This window comes from Hibiscus syriacus, unplaced genomic scaffold (assembly GCF_006381635.1).
Source record: "Hibiscus syriacus cultivar Baekdansim isolate YM2019G1 unplaced genomic scaffold, ASM638163v2 tig00110809_pilon, whole genome shotgun sequence".
NCBI lineage: Eukaryota > Viridiplantae > Streptophyta > Magnoliopsida > Malvales > Malvaceae > Hibiscus > Hibiscus syriacus.
This window is the reverse complement of record NW_024062869.1, coordinates 317,224-340,051: the sequence shown is the minus strand read 5'-3', so window position 1 is coordinate 340,051 and position 22,828 is coordinate 317,224. Positions and strand designations below refer to the sequence as shown.

The following is a 22,828-nucleotide window of genomic DNA, read 5'->3' as shown; positions in this document are numbered from 1 at the left end:
AGCAACTTGTTCAGAAACAAACCCCATTGGTACTTCATTCACCAACACAAAAAAATCACCATATATAGCGCCACCAACCAGCCGGTGTAAAACAAGCAAATGAGAGTTGAAATACCATGGCCCCTCTGCTTCAATATGATCACCGAAGATAAAGACTCAAGATTCATTTAAAAAAATTAAGTCACACCCATTTTATCAATTGTTTTCCATTTAAAAAAATCAAAACAAAAATAAATTATCTCCATCAATATTCCATTTTTCTTTTAATTGTATTCATTTTTAAGACATTTTTTTTAACTCCAATAATTTGTTTAGTTCAAGCATGCCACGCGGCGAACATGTCTGTTTCATTGTCTGGCAAACGAAACACAGATGTCAAGTGGCTCACAATTAATTCAATCATAAGTTCAGCTTATTTTGCTATCATTATTATTTTTTAAATTCCATAATGATGTAAGATCATATTTTATTTGTGAAAATATTTACAAAAAGATGTCTTCAAATTATGGCTTAAATTTTAAATTGATTCTTAAATTTTAAAATATTATATATCGATCTTTAAATTATGACCCCAATTAGTCCCTAAATTTTAAAATATTTTATATTACTCCCCAAACTATTAGTATCATTCATTTTTATCATTTCATTAACGTTTCATTAACATTACTAGTTAAAAAGTAATATATTTTTAAAGATCCTAAAAATTAAACATGTGACATTTTTAAAAAATAAGATATTTAAAAATATATTAATTTTGAGAATGAAATTGTTCAATTCCAAGATATTCAAAAATATATTAACATTTCATAATGTCACGAGTTCAATTCCCAAGACCTTTAACATTAGTAACATTAACAATACATAAGAAGATGATCAAAATAGAACGATAATAATAGTTTAAAAAATAATAATAATATATTTTTTCTTAAAGATTAGGGGCTGATTTAGAATGTGATTATAATTTGAAGATTGATACATAATATTTTAAAGTTTAGATCAATTCAGAAAATAGTTTATAGTTTGGGGACCTTCTGTACAATTAACTCTTTGTTTATAATGTCCAACAAATTTATTAATGAGAAAATAACCTCAGTGACAAAAAATGCCTTATAATATATGATTTTAACCAATTTTTTTTGGATTTGCCAAAATGACCAACTAAATCGCAATGCGATCGATAATTCGCAACGCGATCTCCGGTATCGCAAATCAGTTTCCAGATTCGCAACGCGATTCTGACTATCGCATTGCGATTTTCCTAATTCGCAATGCAAATACGTAAATCGCAACGTGAATTTGGAAAATCGCAATGCGATTACGTAAATCGCAATGCGAATACGTAAATCGCAACGCGAATCTGACTATCGCAACGAGATTCTGACTATCGCAATACTGAATTTCAAATTCGCAACTCGATTTCTGAATTCGCAACAGGTTTTAGTTTCGCAACACAAATGTTTTGGGTATATAACTACGCAGCAGCAGTAACTCATAACCTAAATCCCTAAATCACAACTCATTCCATCTTCATCTATCACTCTCTCCGGCGACATCCGTTCCTATATCCAACGACATCCTTCCCCATCCGACAACAGGTTTTAGTTTCGCAGCTCGTTTGTTTAGTAAATTAATTTACAATAATGAAATCATCTAATGTTGATCATGTTTGGATAGATTTGTGTTTTGGAGGGTCATGGGAGAATGTTCATGGTGTTTTACAATATATGCCTTTACCCATGAATCTTCAACTAAAACTGTCATTAAAAAAGTTAACTTATGAAACTCTAATGTTACGTGTTGCAAATAAATTGAATTTAGAGCCCCTAAGTGGATTTAGGCTATCTTATCAGAGAAATGGTAAAGTTTATTTGTTAACCGACAATGAAGATGCTGAATGATTCATTGCTTACATTAGTGTTTCAAGTGATGATGTTACATTGTATGTTGTTGAACCTAGAAGTAGTGAAGTTGGATCAGTAGCGGATAGTAATCAACTAAGTTTTTCAACCCCAATTTATGGTGCTCAAAATTTAATGGTTCCACCACAATTTCATCACCAAGCAAATATTGTTTCACCACATTTCCAATATCAAACACAATCTCAAAACCCACAACCTTTCCCTAATCCAAATCCCAATCAACTTTCAGCACCAAATTTCGGTTTTCGTATTGACCAGTTAGACGATGATGAGCCAACAGAAAAAATTGTGAGTACTAGTCAGTATTCGAAATTTGATCTTGGTCAATACCCTGACTTTGATCTTGGTCAATACTCAGATTTTGATGATTTTTCAGAAGAAGAAACAGACCCTGCGTGTAATGATTTTGATATTGGTCAATACTCGAATTTTGATGATGAAACAGCCGTTGCCGAGGAAGATGTTGTTGATGATAATGAGGAGGAAATTACGACTGTAAATGCACATGTTGAACATCCATTATGTAATTCATATAACCATGAAGAAGAAAAAGAAGAAGAAGAAATCCCCAAAGAAAAGTCCCCGAAGAAAATACCACGGGAGTATAACTGGAATATGCCAGAATTACTTCAGATACCGGAAGAAGAGTTGGTAAAGATAGTAGTTGATTGTTACACAAAAATTATTCGTATAAAGAAAGATGATTGTTTTGATACAAAGGAAGACTTGAAGATGGCTATCAACTAAAAGTGTATGATTGACAAAGTCCCCGAAGAAAATGCCACGAGAGTATAACTGGAATATGTCAGAATTACTTCAGATACCGGAAGAAGAGTTGGTAAAGATAGTAGTTGATTGTTACACAAAAATTATTCGTATCACGAAATGTGTGGAAGATGGCTATCAACTAAAAGTTAACAAATCAAGCAAAGATCGTTTCGAAACAAGGTGTATGATTGACAAAAACTATATGTGGCGTATGATTGCAAAGAGGATAAAAGATTGCGAAATGTTTCAAGTTAGGACTTTTATTGATAAACATACATGTTCAATAACCCAAGTTTTTCCTCACCATAGACAGGCAAACAAAAAGGTGTTGGGTGGTTTTCTGGCTGAGTTAATGTTTTTGAATGGCAGGGTATATCGGGGACATGAAATTATGACTGACATGAATGCTCGGTTCAAGATTAGTATCTCATATTCTCAAGCTTGGAGAGCCAAATGTTATGCCTTGGAATTGTTGAGGGGGTCGCCAGAAGCATCGTTTGCCCAACTGCTGGCTTATTGTCACAATTTAAAGCTGAAAAATCCTGGGTCGGTAACTCATATCAAAACAGATAGAGATGGACGCTTTGAGTTGCTGTTTATCGCCATTGGTGCTGCGGTTAGTAAATCAATATAATTTTGTTGACTCATTTTTGTTAGTTACATGCATTTCACATTTAAATGATTATATTTCTTGTGTATATGATTTTGTAGATTCGTTCGTTTATTACTTGCATGCGCCCAGTTATTATAGTTGACGGAGCACATTTAAAAGGTCGATACCTTGGAGTAAACTTATTAGCAGTAGCCATGGATGCTAACAATGGGATACTGCCAATAGCTTACGGGGTTGGCAAATCTGAAACTTCTGATTTATGGACATGGTTTATGGGGCATCTTAGGGATTACATAGGTCCTATTAATAATCTGACAATCATATCCGATAGGACAAACTCAATTGACAACGCTGTTAGAAGGTGTTTTCCAGATGCTTTTCATGGACTTTGTGGTGTTCATTTGTATAGAAATCTAAAATCAAGGTCTGCTGGTATAAAAAATCACAAATAGACATACTGGAAGGCTGTAAAAACTTATCGGGAAGTGGATTTTAATAAGCATATAAACTGTTTAAGACGTGTTTTGCCTCAGTGTGCTCAAACACTAGAAGATGTCGGGTTTGAAAGATGGTCAAAAGTACATCAACTTGGAGCAAGATATGGTTTCATGACGTCTAATAGTGCAGAATCAATCAACGCTCTAAGTCGTCATTCCCGGAAATTACCCATTACTATGTTAATGGAGTTTTTTCGAGCCTCTATTCAACAGTGGTACTACAAGAAAAGAAACCATGCATGTATTATTTCTTTAAATTCGTAACTTATCATATATTTTACTAAGTATTATTTATTTAAATTTACATGAACATTGGAACATCGTGTTACACCATGGACTGAAAAAAAGATACCGAAACGTGTTGTGAAGTCAACGTCATAGAGAGTTGAACCATGTTCAAACACTTTGTTTGAAGTACTGGATAATAACTTAAATGGGCTTATCAATCTAAATGCAAAGACGTGTAGTTGTATGAAATGGAAAACATCTGGTTATCCGTGTTGCCATGTTATAAAAGTTGCTCTTCATCTAAACCAAGATGATTCAAGCGCATACGTTATGGATTGCTACACTACAGAAGTATATCGACAGACTTATGTCGAGATTGTCTACCCTATTCCACATCCTTCTGAGTGGGACATACCAGATGACTTACAAACAGTTTTGCCACCAGCCATGGACAGAAGGCTACCTGGCCAACCAAAAAGTCACGATCGTATACCGTCTAAGGGTGAAGAGAAGAAGAGATCGACATGTAGTCGGTGCAAGGAAAGTGGTCATACAAGGTTGACATGTGGATCACCAGTGCCATCACAATCATCTTTTCCTCTACCAAAATATGGATCCTCATCAAAATACCAATCACAACCGGCTTTACCTTTTGGGACTGTTAACTTAGGTGATTTTTAAATGCAACCGTTGTATTATGTGTATATTATGTGTGAACTTTTAATATTTTCAGTTAGGCATGTATTAGTAACTTGAGTTTGAACATTGCTATGATATGTTCAGTTGTTATCACTTATTAAACATTCATTTGACTATCGCAACGCGAATATGACTATCGCAACACGGAAATGACTATCGCAACGCGGAATTGACTATCGCAACGCGGAAATGACTATCGCAACGAGAGAATCGCAATGCGATTTTCATTTCGCATTGCGATTCTCTCGTTGCGATAGTCATTTCCGCGTTGTGATAGTCTATTTTGCATTCAACATAATGCAGATTGAAATCAACAAATCAACTATTACATTTCAATCAATTAAACAAGCACAAATAATAATTATGTACACATCAATTAAACAAATCAACATTTACAAATCATCTTTTACAAATCAATTAAGCAATCAAAAAATAATAATAAGAATTATTTCCTCATCAATTATTGAATCAACTTTTGCACCCATACATCCATTTCATGCAGCTCACTTCAGGATTAACCTGCAGAAACCAAACATTGAATCAACAACACTTTCTACACATCTAAAACCTACAAACAGCAAATTATTGAATTCTAGCTACTTAACCAAACATTTTCAAACCAAAAATAGTATATATGTTTAACAACACTTGCATTTGACTTACAAATTGTTTATGGACACTTTCATAACGCAGATGCAGGTAGGAAGCGTCTCGCATATATCGCTCTAGCCATAAAATGCCGAAACCACAAGCCTACTGCACCTCTATCTCTATCGGTGGGAGGTAGAAACTGTGTACTTCCTGTCGTCAAACGCTCTAAGCACATGCATACGAGAGGACCACAATCCTCTCTGGCTTCCTTCGTTTGTTATGGCGCGGTCTCGTCTCTGATAACTGTAACATTGAACTTCTTTGGCTTCTTGTTTCCAGAATTAGTCCAATAATTAATTGCATCCAAGAATTTAGCCAAATGAGAGCTCAATCCCTTAATAATATCTCTCAAATCAGACAATGATATGTAATTTATCATGCTGTCATATACTATTGTCTTTAGGGATGGGAGCTAAAGCTCGACGAGAAGCCAATGAGTACGTTCCAAAATAGGGATAAACACCTGCATCGAAATGTAATAATTCAAATTGCGCACTTATTTATGAACACCTTTAAAATATTTAAACAAATATACTAACCTTATCGACCTCCCACCATGCAGGATAAAGTTTATCTTGTCCATTAGCCAACACATATGATTCATGTCGTTGATTCTTCAAGTGAACTACGTGAAAAGACGTCGGCATAATTGTATATCGCGTTTTTTTATATTTTTCTTCAATTTCCTTACAATTAGATGACGTGTCACCCATGCATCAATATGCCGTTTTACAAAAAAAAGACATATATTAGTGAATTACATAAATTTTAAAAACAATTAATCAAACTGAAATATAAGAAGAAATATAAGACTTACCCCCCAATCGAAATAGCCGTTGTCTTCAACCCCTAATAATACACTCCACCAAGACCGTTCAATCAACAAATGCATATCATCGTTGAGTTTGTATATGTCAGCGTAACACCCTTGGCTCCGCTCATGTAGATAAAAATCAACTGCGGTCTTAGCCCAAAGGGGATTATCCAGAATTGTTTCCGGTAGTTGTTTCCTCTCCACTTCATCTGCCGGAATGGTACTGGCCGGTAACTTATACGAAAGCCAACAGTCATCCATCATGTCCGACACGTGAGGGGGCTTCTCAATAATTTGATATATTACGCCGTGTGAATCGGGCTCTAGAATGTTGGGAGGGACCTCTTCAACGATGACAGTGGCCTCTTGAACGGTGGGAGGGGACCCTTGAGGGATGATAGGGGCCTCTTGAACGATAGGGGAGGCCTCTTGAACGATGACATGTGAGTCGGGTTTTTTTCTTACGGATTCTTCGCACTATTAGGGTGAACGGAGACGTAATGACACGTGCACGCCGTCTGATGCGTGAACTCCGTCTTGCAAGAAAAACCCGACGTAGAGCATCCACCTTAACGGGCCGCTAAAAATAAATTAATACATAAATCAATAAATAAACAGACATGATATTAAACAGTGAAAACAAAGACAAATATATTTCAAACTTGCACGGTATTCACCCAAGTCATTATTATATCATTGTTCACAAAATGCATCAGATAACATTCCAGAAGTAAGCACTTATATAAACATTTAAAAGGACAACATATAGGTTTAGTGCAGGTTCAATGACAACATAAAGAGTAGTAGTTTATTCTTGAAACTTAAATTTTCAACACTGTGAAGTTAGTATTTGTCTCTTGGTTGAAGTAATGCAATTCATTCAAGTTTCAATTTGCAGAAGAAGAATAGAATATGAAACTTAAAATCGCAACGCGAAAATGACTATCACAATTCGCATTGCGATTCTCTCGTTGCGATAGTCAAATTCGCATTGCGATAGTCATTTTCGCGTTGCGATTTTGTTGTTGCGATTTTCATTTCGCATTGCGATTCTCTCGTTGCGATAGTCATTTTCGCATTGCGATAGTAAACTATTCTTCTTATGCAAATTGAAACTTGAATGGATTGCATTACTTCAACCAAAAGACAACCAAAAACAAATACTAACTTCACAGGGTTAAAGAATAAACAGTTAAACAGTATTGGCAGCAACCGAATGAATTTATTAAGCAATCTAAGTGAAATTTGAAATTTGAAAAAAAAATACGCGTTGGATACGAATGGCGCTATGTAAATCGCATTGCGATAGTCAGATTCGCGTTGCGATTTACGTATTCACATTGCGATTTACGTATTCGCATTGCGATTTACGTATTCGCATTGCGATTTACGTATTCGCATTGCGATTTACGTATTCGCATTGCGATTTACGTATTCGCATTGTGATTTTTCAAATTCGCATTGCGATTTACGTATTCGCATTGCGAATTAGGAAAATCACAACGCGAATTTGGAAAATCGCAATGCGATAGTTAGAATCGCGTTGCGAATCTGGAAACTGATTTGCGATACCGGAGATCGCGTTGCGAATTATCGATCGCATTGCGATTTAGTTGGTCATTTTGACAAATTCAAAAAAGTTGGTTAAAATCGTATATTATAAGGCATTTTTTGGCACTGAAGTTATTTTCTCTTTATTAATTTGTCGAATAGTGTTACAACTGAAGCGTAATTTTCGCTTTCGTCGGCAATGAATAATTATCTTACGTTTTCTGAATTTTGAGAAATAAGTTATAAAAAGGGTATCAATTAGGGGTGAGCGTTAGATCGATTCGAGTCGAGTAAAAAAATTTGAGGTATTCAAATTGATGAGTCATATTTTTCAATTCGGATTTAGTTTTAAATTTTCTTGAGTCGAGTCGATTTTTGAGTTTCTGTTTAAATTTAATTGTGAATATTTATAATATTATAATATTATTTGGTTCCAATTTAAGTGAATTTCTATAGCCATATATACAATACAAATATGTTTCTTCATATTTTTTCCATATGTGATATACATATATTATACAAATTCGAATGACTCGACTCGAACTTGAAAATAAATTTACTAATTACTAGAAATTTTGAGTTATTCGAGATGCATAATACAACTCGATTTAAATTTGAAATTTTGTCGAGTCGAGTCGAGTTTATAAAATTCTAACTCGAAGTCAATTCGAGTCGAGTCGAATTTTGCTCACCCTAGTATCAATGTTATTTTATAAAAGTTATTAAAACATAGACACACATATAAAGAAAAATAATAATTCCATAGTGAGCTATCCTTATTTATTCGCTTCAAAAATATATAGATTACCTTAATTTTAAAGAGAACCGATTGAATTAATTTATAAATAGATAAAAGTTTAAGAAATACTTAACGTGTTGGTTCAACTAATAATAAATTAACATTTTTTATCCAAATATTATATTTTTCAAAATACAAGAAAGATTAAAACATCTTTTTTAACAGTAGAAATACTAAAATGAATATTTGGGCATAATAGAGGGACTTCTAGTTGACTGTATGGCGTAAGTAAATGTAAAGAGTGAAAGTGGAGGGGTTAACGAAATCAGTGTCGGTCACTCCCCACGCGCACCTCCATTAAAAGCTTCCTCCTCCACGAATCAAAGTAGCTGGCCATAGTCCGTGATTCCCATCACCAAGTAAACCAATCCACTTTACTTTTAGAAAACAAATTCAGAAAGAATGAGCTAAAAAGATTAACCAAATGAGATCCTCAAGTCGTCACTAACTATTTTTCTTTCTCTGTAAAATGCGGAATAGTAACCGTTCCATCTCTCCTTCTCCGCCTTCTTCTCCGCGGTTTCGCCACGGACATTCCAAGAACTTCACTGCTAGTGGCGGCGGCGGAGGCGGATGTGCACGTGGTGGGAAGCTGAGGGCGGCGGATAGGATAGTGTTCCTGTTGATATCCGCGGTGTTCCGCAGAAAAGGCTTGCTGTTGTTCGCACCGTTGTTGTATATCTCGGGAATGTTGTTGTTCATGGGGTCTTTAGGCTTCGATGTCGCGAGTTTGCAAAACGCGGTTTCTGTTGTTCATAGGCGTTTGCCGACTGGCTCCGTTTACTGGAGTCCTCAGTTTTTTGAGAAGCTTTGGCCGTTTATGGAGGCTGATAGCCTTAGCAATGCCAGTCATAACGCGGTACTGTTTTTTTTGGGGGCTTCTACTGTCTATTTATTGTGCTTTGAGAATTCTAAGACATAATCATGATTTTTTTTGCTTATGGGAAGACCAACTTCAGTAGAAACAAATTGGTACATCGAGCTAATTGATGTTCAATATTATAGTGCTGCATTAGGCCGTGTAGGCATCAAAGTTTCATTATCTTGGTATTGTCTGTTCCTGGTTTACCGAAGAGTGTTTAAACCGTTTCTTTCTCTGGCCGCTGGCTTAGTGTCAAATTTTGGCCTGCACTATTATATCCTTCTTTTGAAAAGTTTGTTTTTGAATTTGTTATTGTGTTGTGATGGGTAAGGAAAACTCAATCAATTAGATGGAAAATTCTCCAAGAATCACCAACACCCAAATCTATTTTCAAAACTCATTTACCTATCTAGCAGCAACTATTGATATGAAATAGGTAGTAGAACAGGATTTCCAGAACCGTTACATTTAGAAAATGAATTCAGCTGATCCAAAAATAAACACTTCATAAGAGCCTTCGTAATTTGTCTAAACCCAACATAACACCAAAAGTTATCATGCCTTAGTTATGATTTTGCAAAGGGATTATTACTAAATGCCTTGTATTGCAAAATTTAATTTCTAAATTGGCTTTAGCTATCATGCCTTGGTTGATCAAGAAGCTATGATCCCAGCCTCTGGCTCTGAAAGGGGATAAATCCTAAGCAATCAGTTTAGGCACTTTCACCTAGTCAGAATTGTCATGCAGGGGCCCATCGGGAGAGTGGACAAGCTTTGAGAAACGGCCTTTAAATATACATATGAACAAATCCCCCTCTATTGTACTATTGCAGGAGGGAAAGAAGATCTTTAGGTTTATGCAAATCATCCAAGTTGATCTTGTAAATACGGTATTTTAGAATCCCTGTTTGAGGGTTCATAACTTCATATTTCAACTTCATCCAGAATTTTATGTGTATTTTAAATGCCTCTCTAAAAATTTCTGAGTTTTTGGCGGCTTCTCCTTCATGTAGCACCTATGAAGCACTGACATAAGGTGCCTGTTGTTCCAGTGTCCGACACAGATTTATAAGCAACATGGAAAAAAACATACACTACACTTGAAGAGAAAAATAAAATAAAAATCAAAGGTTACATGCGCGGACACAAAATGACAGAATTGAGATGAGTGGTTTTTTTTTGGATGGGGGGTGGGGTTGGGGGGCTAAAAGAGATCTGACACATGGAGGATGACATGACATCAGTGTTACGGGTAACAGTAACAAACAGATTTCTGAAATCTAGAGAAGAGAGGCAGACCAAAATCAAATTCTGGTTATCCTGAAAGAATAAGAACTTAGATAGAGAATGAGAAAGAAGTGAAAAAAATGGGGCCTGTAGTATGAATAGTTGCTAAAATCTCTGGAACAGAGGCTTTCTTTGTGCTTAGCAAGAATGAGAACGAACACATAGAGAAGAAGAGACAATGAGGGGAAGCTTTCAGTCTTATGCCAAGTATGAAACACACTATTTGGGAGGAGGAGAAAAAAGGATAATTACCTTGATCTATTTCAGCAAATTAGGCCCACCTAGCACAATGAATCTTAACCATTTGATTAACAAATATTTCATCATTCGTCCTTTCCATCCTTCATAGTTCATACCAAGCAAAGCCTTAAGTTTGTAAAATCCTGATTTATAACTAGTTTTCTCACTTTTCAGAAACTATCATCGCATGCTCATGATATATCAGATCCATATTATGTGTTCATGTCCATGTTTGTGCTTCATAGTGTGGCAGTAGTGAAAACTCCATATCTGTTATTTCAAGGGATTAGTCGTTGTCAGGTTGATGATATCTGCAATTCTATTTACCCGTCTCTTGCCTCTTGTAAAGTTAGAAATTAACTGCTGCCTTTTTTGTTTTCAAGGTTTTTCAGAATTGCCAGAGTCTAATGGTTTCCTTATAATTGAAGCAAATGGAGGCTTGAATCAACAACGCTTATCGGTTGGTTTTAGTTGTTACTGATTTTGGTTGCCCCTATTAAAACCTCGAATCGATAAAAATGATTGCAAAATGCTTGATTGCTGGAGTGATTGCTGTTAGTTCCTCTCCATTGCTTCTTCATATGTTATAAATAGCCATAATGTGCGCTATATTACATGGCTTTGTTCTTACCGAAACTATTTAATCTGCTGCTTGCAAGTATGTTGGACCGTTGGATGCATATGATAGGGCATTCATTCTCAAGAAGTCAAGAACTGTTAAAACATCTTTTTGGAGATTTCCTTTAACTATCGTGAGGCAACTGTTAAAACACATTTTTGGAGATTTCCTTGAAATATCGTGGAGCATCTGGTTTTTAGTTTCCTCTATTGTTTCTTCATACTTGCTTGAAAAGATTTAGCTGCACTTTCTTTTATATGCATTTCATAGTTGAATGGCTAATTTGACAGTATTTTAGGCGCATGGATCTTCATCTGAACGTGTTCTGATTGTTTTACCTTACATCACAAGCCCCAACTAAATATTAGACTGACCATACTTTGTCAAAGTTTGATCATTTTGAAAATCATACAGTTTAAGAAGCCATAATTAGTTATGACACATTTTTAATAATTTTCAAAGTCTTGCTTCAACACTGTTCTTTCCTAAACTTAAATAGGATGGAGTTCTTAGTACTAAATATTTTCAATCTTTGTTGTCTTGTCTCCTTGTAACAATTTGGGTTCACATGTTACTTGTAGTACTGCTTTTTGTTATTTCCTTACACTGGTTGTATTGAGTAAAAGAATAATAATTGTTTTGGACAGTTCATAAAGATCATGCTAAAGAAAAAAGAATATTTTGAGACTTCCTAGAAATAATATGGACGGGTATTATGATATGCAAGGAGAATAATATTTGATACGTTATATTGATTTGCTATATAGATGGCCAAAGATGCAAAACGATTGACATTTCATCTGAGAATACATTTTAGTATGTACGTTTGGGTATCTGGCTGAGACCATATCCATCAGTCTTCTTTGTATGATTTTTTTTTTTATCTTTTCATTGTTTTCTTGAAGGGTTGACATGATGAGCCAATTTGTATTTCTGCCCATCAGGCATGTTGACTTGGTAGCATATGTTTCTAGTTTCTTCAGCTATTTTGTTCAATATTCAACTTGAGCTGAAGCTGTGTGCTTTACTAGACTAAAAAAGTTTTTTCAACTTGTATGTCTGAATAATTCTTATGACGGACACAAATTGAAAAAGTACACATCTGTCAATTGTTTATTATAGAGGATAATGATAGTATTATTTGATTGCATCTTCACACTTTTGATGCAGATATGTGATGCTGTGGCTGTGGCTTGGCTGCTAAATGCAACTCTGGTCATTCCAATTTTTCATTTGAACAGTGTTTGGCAAGATTCCAGGTTATCATCATCATCCTTTTAATTATGAGTGCACGTTCTGACTAAATTCAGGTTTGAAAGTAATTTTGACGACCATTCTCTTTGTGTAGAAGAAATGGGTTTTTGACAACTTCATTACATTACAGTCACTATTATGGTTAAAGGTTTCTAACTTTCTATTAGTCAGGCCTATGCCATTTGTTCATAAACAATTTCATTGGGTTTAAATGTCGAGTCTTCCTGGTCCTATTGATGCATAATATGATAAGGTACTTAAATATATTAATTTTGGTGATCTTGTTCTCTTTTCCTTTCAGTAGTGTTATCAAAGTATATCATTCAAATCAAAATGAAAAACAAGCTCTCTTTTCCTTGCAAAATTTTGAATTTTATGGGAGAACTGCTACTTGTCTTGGAAATTGTAAAGGTCTCCAGCCAATCTCAACCGAGACAACAGTTACTATTGGTAGTATTTTTTATTCATCTACCTACAATTGCCTTTACATAACAAAGGGCATAATTTTTATTCTGCCTCAATTTAGACTTATAGGAGAATAATGCCTCCTGGAATGTATTTTGAGAAGAAGTTACAAACAAGAAGTGATTTATTATTTATTTGAAAAGGACCTTAGATGTTTGGTTAAATATCTATTTTGTCTGAAAGATATCCCATATATATATATATAGACCACAGTAAAAAATGTTTCAATTCTTTAATATGCTTTCTTGTCATTTTTCATTTTATTGCAGCAAGTTTGGAGATATTTTTGATGAAGAATTCTTTATACATGCACTTAGAAATCATGTGAATGTGGTCAGAGAGCTCCCTGAAGATGTACTTCAGAGGTTTGACAATAACATTAGCAACATTGTTAACTTGAGAGTAAAAGGTTGGTCGAGTCCGGCTCATTATCTCCAGAAGGTTCTTCCAAAACTAAAGGCAATGGGGTATGCAATTTACTCTTTTCTACTATGAGTACCCAAATTTTAATTCCCTGGAGGGAAAAAAAACTTGTAAGAAAATTAAATCAATGACAATGATCTTGCAATTCCTTTAAAATGTAAATGAGAAGCAGGTGAAAACTTAGGTGGTCTGGTGTAGCAAAGTATATTCATCTCTATACGAATCACAATTTCTGACTGAAGGATGATGAATAAGAATAATGTCTAGTGCTGTAAAAACTTTCTGAACTAGTTGGATCAGTTAAAAGAATCCTTCTCGACTCCTTTTGGTTTGGGACAGCTAAATAAATTTCAGGAAAATTTCAGCATTCTGAGTAAGGAGGAAAGATTTACTAAAGTTCAATTTTCAAAAAACTGATGGGAAGTGACCCAAAATTGCCTTTAAATTGCAGCATTTAAACTTCTAGAAAAAGTTCCAAAAGGTCAAAATTTGTCTTGCCAATTATCTATTCAACACATGACGTCAATTTCATCTCAGAGATTGCTCATGTTGCTCTCTTTACTATCAAAACTTTCATGTTCAGAGGAAATCAATTATTGATAGCATTGCTGTTCTTCAATTTTGTTTATTTCACTAAACATGCCTTGTGATGGTTAGAACATAATCTTATTTAATTTTGCTGTATATATTTCTTTATATATCTGCAGAAATTTGAGGTCTTTTATTCTTTTGGATTGGTTTAAGTCGTAAGTATTACATATATTTGTTGTAGAATGCCTTTATATGTTGCAAACTGCAAGACCTGAGTTATGTTCAGTGAGAGCTGCTAATATTTTAGAGATGTACGGTTATCACTTTTTTTGTATCATCTACCCTTTCCCATGCTCAATTTCTAACAACAGGGAATATGATTTATTGTCATTGATTTGTAACACATAAGTAATGAGTTAATTGCTATATGATTTCATTTTTTCAGGGCTGTTCGCATTGCACCCTTTTCTAACAGGTTGGCATATTCAGTTCCTTCAAATCTACAAGGGCTTAGATGCTTATCCAATTTTGAGGCACTGAGGTTTTCTGAACCTATATTGGCACTTGCTGATAAAATGGTTGAGAGGATGCTCAAGAATAGCTCCCATAGTGGAGGAAATTATGTTTCTGTGCATCTTCGGTTTGAAATGGTATTTTTGTTGTTCCTTGTGCACGGATGAATAATTCATTGATTCTTGAGTTCTCCGTTTAGCCACTGTGCTTTATTTTTGAAAGATATTTTTCTTTGGGAAGGATATGGTTGCATTTTCATGCTGCGAGTATGATGGTGGGGAAGAAGAGAGACAAGAGATGAATATTGCACGAGAAAGAAGTTGGAGAGGAAAATTTAGGCGAAGGGGCAGAGTTATAAGGCCAGATGCAAATCGTGTGGATGGAAAATGCCCATTAAGTCCTCTGGAGGTATCCAACTATAACTTGTTTTGCTCCTTTTTATGGTAGGGCATAAGTTATTCATGAATATTCACTAATTTATTAATTTGGTCCTGTAGGTGGGAATGATGCTTAGGGGCATGGGTTTTGATAAGAATACTTCAGTGTTTGTTGCCGCTGGAAATATTTACAAAGCAGAAAAATACATGGCTCCCCTTAAACAGATGTTTCCACTTTTAGAAACAAAGGATACAGTGGCTACTCCAGAAGAACTTGCTATATTCAAGGTACCAATTTCACTTTTAACCTGTTGCTTTGTTAGATCGGCCAGGGCAAAATCTAATAGTAACTGCCTCGGAAGAGGAAGAAAGAAGAAAGCTAGAAATGAATAAATTTTGTAACATTCTAGTTCATAATGTAGGACCATTCATCTAGGTTGGCAGCACTTGACTACACAGTTTGTCTTCACAGTGAAGTATTTGTCACGACACAAGGTGGAAACTTCCCCCACTTCTTAATGGGTCATCGACGATATTTATATGGTGGACATGCTAAAACAATTAAGCCCGACAAGAGGAAATTAGCACTGCTATTTGATAGCCGCCATATCAGGTAAATCGTGGTCGAAATCTACTTAAATCATCTCAGTATTGTTTTGATCGATTAGTTAGTTGTTTTAAAGTGTTGTTTTTGGGTCATGTGCCATTTGTGAGTTATCTTGGACTGCTGCCCTAATAGGCACACCCTTCCTTCCTGAGTAACTTCTTGCTATGTTGCTATGATTTTTCATTTTTCTAAAAGGACCCAAGTTCCCCACCAATGATGGACTGAGCCAGTCGCCTCTCCTAAAATGCTCAAATTCTCATATATTTTAGATATTTTTTTTGTATTTTCCATTGATAATTTATATTCTATAAGTTTGTCCGCCTCTAAAATATTATAAGTTCGTCATACCTATTATAAAATCTTACATGCATCCCTATTCCCCACATTTTAGGCATTACGACCCTCTAAATAAATAGAAAAACTTAGAAAAAAATTGAACATATTTGTTTCGACATATACTTGCATCCAATACTCACACCCGAATCCAAGTCACACCCCTCTTCTCTATTATGCTTGGTAATTCGCTTTCGGATTTTGTGTGTTGAATGATCAGCTTTATTTACAAGATTTTTGTAGTTATTATGTTGAGCATAATGATCAGCTTTACTTACAATGTATATTCTGCATTCCCTCAAGTGCATTTCTATATCATATTCTAATGTATTAGAGTTTATAACATCGACTGTCTTGTGTTCCATAGATGGGAAACCTTCAAACAGCAGATGAAGGATATGCTACGCCATAGCGATGCGAAGGGAAGTGAATTGAAAAAACCCACCGGCTCGGTCTACACTTTTCCAATGCCAGATTGCATGTGTAAGCAAACAGAATCCGTTCATGAAAACGGCAACACGACTAAACTTATATATAGTTAAGTTTAAACCCTCTTGGTTAAGATTTTCCACAACCTATAATTTATAGTGTATTATACAACCAGTCGAGTTCTAGAATTACAAAACATTAATTCTTTTTTATTTATTTAGGTAATAGTTTCAGTTTTTTGTTCTTAAATTTCTTTTTTTTTAACATAACTTAGTTCACTGTACAACCGTTGCATGTATATGATACAATAACAGTTTATTGTATGTAAATTCCTTTCTCCTTCGCTTGAAGACCTTTGAATACTGTATTATTCTGATATGGGTATGAAATACTGTTTTCCCCTGATTTTCATTGTTTATATATTTTGAATAGGGCTGTAAAAAGCTGGCCCGACCTGTAAAACTGACCGAAACCGACTTGAGTCAAAATTGTTTTTGACCTGCATTGTGGCGATCCGAAATCGACTCGAGTCGAAATTGGTGTTGATCTGAACCCGATTTGGACCTGAAAATTGTAGATCCGAACCCGAACTACATTCGACCTGAGAACGACCTGAACCCGAATTGAATCGAAAATATGATACCCGAACCCGAACTGCATCCGATTGATATGAACCCGAACCCGAGATTGACCTGGTAAATAACTGGTATTACCCGACCTGTTTTCAACCTGACCTGTTTTTAACCTGACCTGTAAATGATCCGACTTGTTAATGATCTGATATGATATTTACTTGACTTATATATTTCAATGGACGAAGTAATTTATTTTATATAGTATATATATATATACTATACATGGTTTATACATACATATTATATAAAATTATTTAATAAAATTAATAAAATTATTTAAATATAAATTATATAAAACATGATTAATTAGGTGTTAAATAATTAGTATGTCACATTGCATATTATATGGTTCATAAATAATAGTACATGTCATACTAATTTCATTTACATAATTAATATTTTAGTTGCATATTAGGTTAATTCACATTAATAGCCCATTTATTTTATTGTTATGAATAAGTAATAATAAAATCCAAAAATAAGTCCATTTGCAATAGTGATAGTCCATTTACATTAGTTTACATAGGCCCAATACATAAACTCATTCTTTTATTACAAATATATATGCATTAGTGATAGTCTATTTATATTAGGGTTTATGGTTTAGTATTTAGTGTTTATGGTTTAAAGTTTATGGTTTAAGGTTTATGATTTAGGGTTTAAGATTTCTATAAACTATATACTTTATATAGTTTAAGCATAGTGTTTCTATAAACTATATAAGTAATATACTTTATATAGTTTATATATATATATATATAGGTTATATATATATAGTTTATATATACTATATATGGTTTATACATACATATTAAATAAAATTATTTAATAAAATTAATAAAATTATTTAAATGTAAATTATATAAAACATGATTAATTAGGTGTTAAATAATTAGTATGTCACATTGCATATTATATGGTTCATAAATAGTAGTACATGTATGGTTTATACATACATATTAAATAAAATTATTTAATAAAATTAATAAAATTATTTAAATGTAAATTATATAAAACATGATTAATTAGGTGTTAAATAATTAATATGTCACATTGCATATTATATGGTTCATAAATAGTACATGTCATATTTCATTTGCATAATTAATATTTTAGTTGCATGTTAGGTTAATTCACATTAATAGCCCATTTATTTTGTTGTTATGAATCAGTAATAATAAAACCAAAAATTAAGTCAATTTGTAATAGTGCTAGTCCATTTATATTAGTTTACATAGGTCTAATACATAAGTTCATTCTTTTATTACAAATATATATACATTAGTGCTAGTTCATTTATATTAGGATTTAGGGTTTATGGTTTAAAGTTTAGGGTTTATGATTTAAGGTTTAGGGTTTTTATACACTATATATTTTATTAATTTATGTAGTTTAGTGTTTAGGGTTTAAGATTTAAGTTTTAGTGTTTATGATTTAGGGTTTAGAGTTTAGGTTTAGAGTTTTCATAAATTATATATTTTATTATTTTATATAGTTTATGCATAGTATTTCTATAAACTATATATATATATATATATAATCTATAAATTACTTATATTAGTTATACATACAGATATATACTATATTAATATAAATTATAATTTATAAACTATATAATTTATACATATATAGTTTATATATATACTATATTAATATAAATTATAGTTTATAAACTATATACTTTTTATAGTTTATACATATATATACATAGTTTATATGTATAGTTCATATAAACCTAATTTATATATAACTTACAATAATTATATAGTTTATATTTAGTTTGGGTGCAAATTGAAATTCAATTGCGCACGAAATGAAAATCGGGGTTTTAGGCGGGATCTGCGTCTCCAATAGAAACCAAACGCCCACAATGCACGTCAATGGCCTTGATCGAGACCCCTCCACTAGGCTCAAACGGCAAATCAATAATATTACTTTCTAAAGCAGCACATCCTTCCAATTTTGATCCCATGTGCGCCCTATTAAGTTTCTCAAAAGCATTAAAATAACCATTCCAATGACAAAGAAGTGCATGCGCACTACTTGTGTGGGAATAACCACTATCATAACGCACTAACTGGGAATCAAGTACCAAACGCCCCATGCTAGCTAGCATCAATTACCATTTTTTATATTAATTTAAACCTCACATTTTAAATTTATTTCGATTTAGTCCCTTACCTATGTGTGTTGTTTAATTTATATTTTAAAATTTTATTTGTAATTTTACATTTCTTCAATTTTGTCCTGAAATTTATATTTTTAACAAAATTGATCCATGATTTTTTTGTAATTTACTCGAAATCATATACAATTACAACTTGTAATTGTTTAGGGTGTAGGGTTTAGGGTTTAGTGTTTATGGTTTAGTGCTAGTCCATTTTTTTGAAAAGAGAGTACTTTGTATTACGAATAATTGCAAAGTACACCACCTCGAGGGCCTCATTAAAAAACCTCTCTAACCCTAAGTGGAGAAAAAAGAGTGAACCAATAGGTGGGAAGGATCGAATACAAAAATAACACTAACAACACACAAGGCATACCCCAAACCACAACCCAACTCAAACTAACACCATTACAAACCATGCAACAGAACGAAGATAGAACGAGATGGACAACCATATCCAAACAACAACAAAAACTCTGATCACCAAACCTGCTAAAAACACTAACATAGTGCTAGTCTATTTATATTAGGGTTTAGGGTTTAATATTTATGGTTTATAGTTTATGATTTAGGGTTTCTATAAACTATATATTTTATTACTTTATATAGTTTATGCATTAGTGCTAGTCTATTTACATTAGGGTTTATGGTTTAGTGTTTATAGTTTAAAGTTTAGGGTTTAGGGTTTCTATAAACCTATATAATTTATTACTTTATATAGTTTATATATATATGTGTTATATATATATAGTTTATATATACTATACATGATTTATACATACATGTCTATAAGTTACATATATAGTTCAAGGGTTAGGGTTTAGGGTTCATGATTTAGGCTTTAAGATTTAGGGTTTTATAAATTATATACTTTATTACTTTATATAGTTTATGCATAGTGTTTCTATAAACTATATATATATAATCCATAGATTACTTATATTAGTTATACATACATATATATACTATATTAATATAAATTATAATTTATAAACTATATATTTTATATAGTTTATACATATATATATATATGGAAAATTAAAATTAATTAGAATGTATACATGATTAAATTGCATCGAATTGAAAATTCAATAAGATATTTACAATTAAACCATTACTAAAATGAAAGAAATCAAAAATCAAATACAAGTGGAAAAATGATGATTGTTGGAGGAGCATGAGCCTAATTAACCCAAAATATATTTCCAAATAAAATCTCAATTCTCAATTTCCCTCCAAAATTTTCTATTCCCTCTAAATTTCCCAATTTTCCTCTAAATTCTCAATTTCCCTATATTCTCAAAATTTCCCTCTAAATTCCCAAATAAAAAAAAATTGCATACAAAAATATCTTTATTTTAAAAAGTTTTCTCTCACCACTCACTTTGAATAATATATATATAAATACTATATTAATAAAAATTATAGTTTATAAACTATATACTTTTTATAGTTTATACCTATATAGTTTACATATATAGTTTATATATATATATATAGTTCATATAAACATAATTTATATATATAACTTATAATAATTATATAATTTATAATATAAATATAGTTTATATATATAGTTTATATATAAACTTATATTATATATATATATATATTATGTTTTTTTTCAATTTTTAAATGAATGCAATTTACTATATTTTTTATTATTTCTTCACATTTTGTATTTATTTCGATTTAAACCTTTTTTGTTTTTTAATTTATTTCAATTTTAAGTCGTTCACTTTTATATGTATTCAATTTAGTCCTTAAATTTATATTTGCATCTTCATTTGGCCCATTGTTAGTTGTTATTTATATTTTTGTAACTGGCCTATAATTTTTAAATGTATTTAATTTAGTCCTTTTTTATATTAATTTAAACCTCACATTTTAAATTTATTTCGATTTAGTCCTTTACCTATGTGTGTTGTTTAATTTATATTTTAAAATTTTATTTGTAATTTTACATTTCTTCAATTTTGTCCTTAAATTTATATTTTTTACAAAATTTATCCATGAATATTTATTTTTCTCTTAATTTACTCGAAATCACATACAATTACAACTTGCAATTCAACAATAATGAAAGATGACAAAATAATTAATCCAAAAATAAAAACGACCCGACCTGAACTCAATCTGTATCCGGTAAACATCCGACCTGAATTTTATCTGTCAATGATGTGACCCGATCTGAACGAGATCCGACTGAAGTCCACCCGAACCTGAATTAACCTGGTTTTTATATGCTTCGGACATGAACTGTTTTGACCTGAACTGACATCGATCCGAACTGAAAATGACATGACCTGAACCTGAACCCGATCTGGATCTGGTGTCAAATCAACCTGAAAATAACCCAAACTGATTTGTCCTGACCTAAACCCGATCTGGATCTGGAGTCAAATCAACCTGAGTTGACCTGTATCCGATTTTACCCGACCTACCAAGATCCGACTGAAACCTGACCGATTACCTGATTTTACAGTCTTATTGAAGGATTGTATCTTATATCCCTATTTGAATGTGCCCTGTAACTTCAGACTGTTGTCCCGCTAAAGTTGATTGAATTTGGAGGGGGAAAAGTCATGTTACTGGCAGCATGAATGCATGCATGCATGCATGCATGCATACCATATAATATAATGTTATCCACAATCTCTTCATTTCTGTCTCGTAGGCTTTGCTTCGTAGTAATAAAATATGTATATAAAAAGAATAAGAAATGGTTTAGACAACAATCACTCGAGGTATAGCAATGCCTTGTTCGTCATGAAGCTGTCAGCAGCTGATAGGTTTGATAATTTTAGATACTATAAATTTGAATATGATAACATGACAAAAATAAAATCACGCTTTCATATGATTTATCTATTAACTTTTTTAAAAGATTTACGTTGTTCAAATGTAAACCATCAATTTATTCTTTTTTATTATCTTAAATATTATTTTATCAAAAAAATTAATTAAAAGAATATTCATAATTTGTTTCTCCAACAAAAAAAACCATAAAGTGTGTAGTTCCTTAACTATAAAACATTTTAGTTGGATCCTTTAGTTCTGAAAAAATTAATTTCCAGTGAATTTCTCATAACGGGAAATACCAATACATTTTTTTGTGTAAATAAGTTCGTTTAAAATTGTTTACATTAATTAACAAATTTATTTAAATATTACGGCTATTAATTTTTTTAATATAACGTGTGTATTAAATTTGGTGCATTTGGTAGCTTCCTCTCAAGTAATCCTCATTTTTTATTTAAAGAATAATGTATACACTTCATTTCGCCCTGGTCCTTTTATAAGCAACTTGCTGCCATCACTATCCCAGAGCGTTAATGCTTGTTTCCTACCAATCCTACAGACGCATGTGATATCTGATCTAAAGTATGATTAGATTGCAAATTGTTATTTTTTTATGTAAAAGCTATGTAAGAAAATGACTATAAATAGCCGATTGAAATGGAAGAAAGAGGGAAGGAAGAATTGTAAAAGGGATTACTCTCGTTTTTCAGAAGGGGATAGCAATAAAATACAGATTTTTTTTTCC

At 32.6% G+C, this 22,828-nt stretch overlaps 1 protein-coding gene across 1 annotated transcript; it reads left to right on the top strand.

The window, feature by feature from the left end:
• Positions 1–8,879: 8,879 nt before the first annotated feature.
• LOC120141413 (O-fucosyltransferase 9-like) lies at positions 8,880–16,674 on the top strand. The gene is made up of 9 exons (XM_039156292.1): positions 8,880–9,458; positions 11,188–11,388; positions 12,718–12,806; positions 13,536–13,733; positions 14,666–14,870; positions 14,974–15,141; positions 15,231–15,398; positions 15,533–15,723; positions 16,418–16,674. Exons 1-9 carry the CDS (start codon positions 9,009–9,011, stop codon positions 16,590–16,592), a joined length of 1,845 nt encoding a protein of 614 aa, XP_039012223.1. The 5' UTR covers positions 8,880–9,008; the 3' UTR covers positions 16,593–16,674.
• Positions 16,675–22,828: the final 6,154 nt, after the last annotated feature.

Excerpts from the sequence above, each read along its gene's own strand:
- LOC120141413 (XM_039156292.1), top strand. The coding sequence starts at position 9,009 with ATGCGGAATAGTAACCGTTCCATCTCTCCTTCTCCGCCTTCTTCTCCG. Across the intron at positions 12,807-13,535 it reads AGTGTTTGGCAAGATTCCAG|CAAGTTTGGAGATATTTTTG; the intron begins GTTATCATCATC and ends ATTTTATTGCAG. Across the intron at positions 15,399-15,532 it reads AAGAACTTGCTATATTCAAG|GACCATTCATCTAGGTTGGC; the intron begins GTACCAATTTCA and ends TTCATAATGTAG.